The sequence below is a fragment of the Podarcis bocagei genome, assembly GCF_964188305.1.
Source record: "Podarcis bocagei genome assembly, chromosome: W".
In the NCBI taxonomy this organism is placed as follows: Eukaryota; Metazoa; Chordata; class Lepidosauria; order Squamata; family Lacertidae; genus Podarcis; species Podarcis bocagei.
The window spans coordinates 41,942,280-41,949,742 of record NC_138131.1 but is presented as its reverse complement, the minus strand read 5'-3'; the positions used below and the strand labels follow the sequence as shown (position 1 = coordinate 41,949,742).

The 7,463-nt window shown below is 48.2% G+C and overlaps 1 protein-coding gene across 1 annotated transcript; it reads right to left on the bottom strand.

Moving 5' to 3' along the window:
- Window positions 1-1,367: 1,367 nt before the first annotated feature.
- On the bottom strand, window positions 1,368-3,856 carry LOC308577922 (uncharacterized protein). The gene is made up of 7 exons (XM_081178276.1): window positions 3,800-3,856; window positions 3,487-3,566; window positions 2,866-2,962; window positions 2,642-2,725; window positions 2,224-2,328; window positions 1,796-1,841; window positions 1,368-1,511 (listed from the first exon to the last, which is right to left on the bottom strand). Exons 1-7 carry the CDS (start codon window positions 3,818-3,820, stop codon window positions 1,399-1,401), a joined length of 546 nt encoding a protein of 181 aa, XP_081034402.1. The 5' UTR covers window positions 3,821-3,856; the 3' UTR covers window positions 1,368-1,398.
- Window positions 3,857-7,463: the final 3,607 nt, after the last annotated feature.

Below are 7,463 nucleotides of genomic sequence, written 5' to 3'. Positions count from 1 at the left end.
CCTGCATTGCAGGGGGTGGACTAGATGACTCTTGTGGTCCCTTCCAACTCTACAATTCCATGATATCCTGTGAGGAGTAGTCTGAAGTGAAGGCACAAGACAGGAGTTGATCATCATGTGAGCTGCTCACAGGTGGGCTGAAGCGAGCTGTTGACCAGTCCTGTGGAGCCTCCTTTTATTGAGACAAATATGCAAGCTAGGCAGATACATTTTGGGCTGTGACCTTTACACACCTTTGTTCCTGAGATCGTGGGGTGGTACAAAGTTATTTTGGTACCTGTTTCCACCACGTCATTTTCCCCTTGCACAGTGTATGACGAAGGAGACAAAAGGTCTCAGGGACAAAGGTTACAGACAGGACACCGCAGACTGCTGAGACCGCAAAAGGTCCGAGAGAGGGAACAATGTTCCAGACAGCCATGACTTTGTCTGTGAGGGGGAGTATGCTACGCACCCCAGGGTCACGCATGCAGGCAGACTGTGGCTGCCTGCTGGTGGGGAGTGTGCTCCCTCCGGACCCCACTGCCCACTCCGCGATTATCCCTACAGTAGTCAACTGAGTTTTACTCAGAAGAGATGCGTGAAAATCAACACAGCCATGTAATTTGTGCCCATCAATTTAAATAGGTCTGCTGTGGAAAGGACTGATGTTGACTACAACCCTGATGTTTTCTGATTATTTTATAGAACGTTTCCCTCAATACCAAAAAATGGAGGCAGAGACAATTTACTGAATTTCAAAACCACTGAAGCTTTATTGAATTAACGAATCAATTTATTACAGCCACAAACCAGAATATGGACTTATGCAGAGATAGAGAACATGTAGAAGAAGAAGAGGAGTTTGGATTTGATATCCCGCTTTATCACTACCCTAAGGAGTCTCAAAGCGGCTAACATTCTCCTCCCCCCCCCCCAACAAACATTCTGTGAGGTGAGTGGGGCTGAGAGACTTCAGAGAAGTGTGACTGGCCCAAGGTCACCCAGAAGCTGCATGTGGAGGAGCAGAGACGCAAACCTGGTTCCCCAGATTACGAGACTACCGCTTTTAACCACTACACCACACTGGCTCTCATATATATGTAGGTTAAAATCAAAATCTATAAGCTAGAACACATTAAAGAATACAGATGTGAAACTACTAAAATGTGTAGTTTAAGACCTTAACCGCTAATTTAAAATATGCATGTCAATGCTTTATTATAATTAAGTCAGGTAAAGTAATTATTACTCTTAATATTATTCATTGCTATGAGGCTTCTTGAAGCAATTCAGAATACAATCAACATTAGCAGAACACTTTCCTTTACAACGACGGCTTAAAAAGCAACAATTTAAAAGCAATAAAAAAGTAATATTTCATAGGCAAGAATTCTAAAACAACAGCAATGATCACAATTAGCAACAACACACAATGAAACAGCAAGCAAAACTTGCCACTCCATCATCGCTGAGCCTTGAAACTTGTGTCTTATCCCCATAATCGAAACTGACATCAAGTCTTATGTCATCTGGAAGAGAATGAAGGAGAAGAGAGATGAATTTCTGCCACATTTACTGATTCACCAAATTGACCTGGCCCCCATTCCACCCTATTTACAAGGAGGCTTTATGGATCCTGTCTTTGGTGGCAACGACTCCTTCCAAGCCTGCAGTTTGGCCATGTTTGTGCTGCGGCAGGATTTCACAGCCACATGACCCAAGAGGTCTGCATCAAGCAAGGATGCTGCAGCTACTGAGTGGGCTCTCCTTAGTCTGGAAAGTGTGTCCCATGTCCCCAGGCTGTGGGTGTTACCTTCTTTGGGGCAGAAGTGAGCCAGCTCCAGAGGGACGAGAGCATGCTGTAGAGAAAAGAAAAGACCGTACTGGATCACATGACTGATCTGATCCTCAACCCTCCCCAAATAATGGGTGCAAGAGAACATGGAAGCAGACCCAAGCCAGGGAAGACTTGCTTCCATCATGGGATGAGTGAGTTCTATTGCCTGGCCCCAATCCCTTGCCCCAGGCGACCTCAATGGGTCCTGCAGCCTACTAGGCAGAGGTGGAAGTGTAAGATCAAGGAAGAGGGCAGGAAATGTCTCCAGCCTTGTCCGGCATCCCAGGGACACACATTGTGTTGTGCGCCTGATACCAGACTGTGATTCTTCCTGTGGGAATCCTTTCACAAGCCACTCTGGGAGCCTCTTGGGGCTGTGAAGGTGCCAAAGGTGAGAGACTTACCTTCAGGCAGCTGAGCCTTCTTGCATAGGACATCAGCCAGCTAATGCCACTGGCTGCCAGTTGCCTCTCCGCTGCAATCGCACTTGTTGTGTAACCTCTCAGTTCCTGTGGGAGGAAAGGGGACCTCAGAATCAGGAGGCTGGTCTGGGGGAAAGAGGCAGACCACTGTGAAGCCCTTTACACTCTCAAAGAGAGATCCGTTTCTGTTCTAAAATGGCAATGTCCTCCAGCCCCAAATTGTAGCTCTGCATCCAAGGCCCTCCATTGGCTGTCTGGGCAAGTGGGCCTTTGTTGGCTGGTCCATGTGGCCAGCTTGCCTTACAAGAGGGGAAGGGCCCAAGAGGTGCACTGCTAGGTGGCGGCTTCTCCATGAAAGCTTTCTAGGTCAAACAGCCACTGAGGCCATCAAGATACTTACATTCATCAGCAAGTTCAGGGTCTTAGTGCTTGGGGCCTCCCAGAGGAGGCCTCCCAGCATCAGAGTATAACGTTCCTCTAACTCCTGCAGGCAATGGCAATGAGGGAGAGGATGCGCCAAGCAGGGGAAAGAGAGATCAGATGTTGAGCAATGGGAGCAGTGCTTAAAGCGTGTGAAGAAGAAACAACAACTAGAGAAGTCAAATTTCAAGGCTAACAACTTACCTGCTTGTCGGGCTCAGTTTTGACCTCAATGACCGCCGCAAAGGCTGCATGCGCAATCAGGCTGTGGAGCTTCAGTGGTAATTTGGGCTTCATGAGGCTGGAGAGAAGGAGGGAAAAGTTTTTAGACTCTGTCTCCTTGGAGTCTTCCTCATATTGGGGGGCGGGGCGGGGGGAGCATCAAATACATGTCATTCTCTTGAACTTCCAGTGAATGCATGTGTTAGCTTAAACCACTTTTGACAATCAAGCAGCGTATAGATTTTACAGGGTAAAAATGAATAAAGGTAAAATTAAAATAAACACACGAGGGCACTGTTTATGCGGCAGTCTACCTGGCACTTGGTTGCAAGCCTCTAGGTCTTAGTTAATCCCACCCCTAAAAGCTGAGCCATTTCGCAGTCATCTCTAGACAATATAGCTTCTATTTTCTCTCTCACATCTCCACTCATCCTGTAAATAGTTGCTGCATGAATAAAGCTTTTTGAACGCAAGAAACCCAAGAAATTGTAAGCAAATCTTCCAATCGAATTCAGTGCAGTGGCAAGGTCTGGTAACACCTTTCCACATTCTGCTCCCCTCCCCCCCGCCAGCTCCTCGTCAAGCTCAAAAAACCCGGTATACCTCAGTTGGTAAAGGGCTTCCAGTGCCATAGCAAGGGCCAATTCAGGCTGCGTAAAGCACACAATCCGTCCCATGAGATCCTGATAGAGAACAGAGGGCGGAGGGGGAAAACGTCAGTTCCCTACGGACATCAGGTGGATTCCTCCAACCCCAAACTCAGTGCAGGAATTGGCGATGTAATGTCAAATGCCTGCACAACCCTTCTCTTGGCCAGACCCCGCCAGGCCTTCCTTCTGCCCAGCATCCCCCCAATCCCATCCCCAGCTCTCCTGCCCCCCTCACCCCTGGATACCTCATGCAACCTCTCACTCACCGCAATTGCCTTGACGGCCATCTTTTTGGAGTACCTCAACCTGTCCTTTTCTCTCTGGCGGGCCTCCAAGCAAGTGGCCAGCACGCAGCAGAGGAACATCTCATCCTTCTCCAGTTGCTGAAATGGCAAGAGTCAGACTGTCAGTTCATGGCAGGAGGGCTTCTCTGCATCTGAGACTGCCAAAATGGGGGTATAAACAGCACTGGTGGATGGGGGTGGGTGAGGGATTTCGTATGTACTGTGCTGTTTTCTCAAACACTAACCACAGGCGATGCCCAGACCCTGCCAGTCTCTGAACCATCTGCAACAAGAGAAGAAGGAAAGGACATGGGGGCAGGTTAGTTCATTTCTACTTATTTTCCACAGTTGAGGATTAGAGCATTAAGGCCACCCCTCCTTACGCTCCAAAATGAAAAGGAAGCATTTGCTCACGTGGGCCCACAGCAACCCTGGACTTCTAGGGGACTTTGCGGGTCCCCTTCTTCTTGCGGGCTGCCATGTCCCTCAGTCAGCTGAACCTAGGAGAGAAGGAGAGGGGCAGACCTTGTTGTTGTTGTTGTTGTTGTTGTTGTTGTTGTTGTTGTTGTTGTTGTTGTTGTTGTTGTTGTTGTTATATCGCCCTATACCCACAGGTCTCAGTTACAACCAGTGCTTTTTCTGGGGGGGATGCAGGGGTACGCACACCCCAAAACATTTTGTGAATCTTTGCACTTTTGTCCATTTAGTGTACTGCATTTATTTTCCCCGATTTGAACTATAAAATGGTGATTTTCTTGAGTCAAAATGAGAGTACCCCAAACTGTGCTTCATTAAGTCCAGGGTCAACGCAGCAGTCTACCAGGAGATTTTGGAGCACTTCATGCTTCCTTCTGCAGACAAGCTTTATGGGGATGCTGGCTTCATTTTCCAGCAGGACTTTGGCACCTGCCCACACTGCCAAAAGTACCAAAACCTGGTTCAATGCCCATGGGATTACTGTGCTTGATTGGCCAGCAAACTCGCCCAACCTGAACCCCATAGAGAATCTATGGGGCATTGCCAAGAGAAAGATGAGACACATGAGACCGAGCAATGCAGAAGAGCTGAAGGCTGCTGTTGAAGCATCCTGGTCTTTCATAACACCTCAGCAGTGCCACAGGCTGATAGCATCCATGCCATGCCGCACTGAGGCAGTAATTGATGCAAAAGGGGCCCAAACCAAGTACTGAGTACATATGCATACTTCTACTTCTCAGAGATCAAATATTGCTCTATTTGCAATCCTTGTTTTGCTGATTTCATTTCATATTCTAATTTTCTGAGATTGTTAATTTGGGGTTTTCATCAGCTGTATGCCATAATATCACAATCATAACAAATAAAGGCTTGACATATCTCGCTTTGCATGTCATGAGTCTATCTCATATATTAGTTTCACCTTTTAAGTTGAATTACTTGAATAAATGAACTTTTCCACGATATTCTAATTTCCCGAGTTTCCCCTGTACACTAAGTAGAAGAGAAGCATTGCCAACCAACCCCACCCTCCCCCTCTTTCCCCCTCTGTTTTTCCTAACCCAACACTGCATGCAACACTAATGTCTCACAACAAATGAAACTGATCTGTAGAAAACACAACTACTGATACGGAAGGGGGGGCATGCCTTTCTTCACCCTTCCGCCAGTCACCAGAGGGTCCGAGGCGATGACCTCAAGGGTACCCAGCCCCACGTGGACCCCTCAGCCCCCACACCGATGCACAAGCACCACACTCTACCCCAAGCCCCATAAATAAAGTGCCTTTTCCCCTTTCCTACACCGATCCGCTATTACGGGCGAAATAAGCCCAAAATCTTATGCCTTCCCTCCCGCTCTATTTTTACTATGGGTTGACCGTACGAAGCTGTATTCCCTATTCCTTTCAATGGCTGCGTTCTACCCAATCAGAACCATGCATTCGCTTTGCAGAGCTAGCTCAGCGAGCTCCTGCACGCCTCATTTAACCTCTTGACAAGCTGCTGACGGCTCCCCGCTGGGAGAACAATGGAACCAAAACTTGTGAACTTATAAAAGTGTCAAATCTTGCTACAATGTATCCATTTTGTTTCCGACCTCAACTATCAATATAAAATGGACTAAAATCTTTAAAAATTCATATAAAATCAACCACAACTCCGATTTTCTTGCTTTTGGTGCCAATCGGCTCAGTCTCTCCAGGACTCCATGAAACCTCCCCTGCCCTCCACGATCCCTCAAGTGAGGTGTCATGTACTCAGGAAGACCCTAATCCTGTCAAATCGCTCTGCCAAGCCTTTCCTCTGGGCAATGCCAGGTGGCAGGCTATGCATACATGAACCATTGTCTTCTCATCACCGGTACTCAGGATGTGCTTATCTGTGCATATCTCCAGTTCTGCATATTCCCCCCCTCCATATGTTAATCCAGTGTAACCCAACCTCTTCCTAATGTATTCACAATGTAATCTGTGTAACCCAACCTCTTCTTAATGTATTCATGATGTAACTGTAATGTATTTTGCACTGTATTCTGGGACATGGAGGGAAGTTTTAAAAGTTCATGTCACCCCTTTCCCGGGGTTCAATCTTGCCTTGAACCTGTTGTGCAATAAACTTGGATCTTCTGCAGCTTGCTCCTGTCTCCGGCTGAGCTCATTTTCCTCTGCAGGGACCCGCGGACTTAGTCCGACGAGCTGGGTGGCAGAGCAGCCTCGCACCCAGATTTTACGGTAACATTTGGCACCCGAACCGGGACGTGCGGTTCTCCCGCGTTGCTGACTGGGGGCCCTGAAATCTTCAGCCGGCTCCGACCATTTTGCCTAGGAAGATCCTTTTGGACCTCCGGCCATCTTACGGGCGCTAATTGAATGCCCCAGGAGTTCAGCCGGGGAGCAAAGAGGGATCCAGCCGGCTTATTCATCGATCCCGGGGTCACAGTTGAAGACGCGTGAGTATAAGGAAAAAGGGAAATCCAGTGCACTGGTGGGAAGGGGGTGGTAATCTCCTGGCAACTGAATTCTCTGCCCTCCTCTCTATCGCTCCTTCTTACCTTTCTCTTGGTCCGCTTAGTGAGAGAGACCATGGACCGCTGCTCAACCCGAAAGGGGGGTTCTGAGCTCTATCTCTTTTCTTAAAATCTCCAGCCAGCCGCACCAACTGGGAGCCTGAAAGTAAGACGGAGAGAACCGGCTTGAAAGACAGCCGAATCACCGCAACGGGCATCCCATTTGAAAGCAAGGGGTTGGAGCTCTCTTTCCGAACTTCCCTAGTGCCCGGAAAGGGGGCAGGAAGGGGTCTGGCTTTCTATCATTAATCCCAGCCGCACCGGTCGGTGCCACGTAAGTGAGCCCGCTTCCGAAAGCAAGGGGGATTTTCGGTTCAAAACTCTATCCAGGGATCACCCGATCTGGCACCGCACGGCTCGGGCGTTCAGTAGGGCCCCTTTTCCTGAGATTGTGACGATAGGTAGGAGGTTGCCAGGAGGGATAGCCCAGGAGGAATTGGGCGAGATTTGGCAGAGTGGAAAGGAACCCCAGGTTTTGGAATAGGAAGTAAGGAAAGGAACAAAAGGAAACCAGATAGTTAGAGCTCACTAAAATCACTAGGAAGTTGCCAAGCAACAAGAGATAGGAAAACCCTAAATAAACCCCTGTACAAGTTACCCAAAT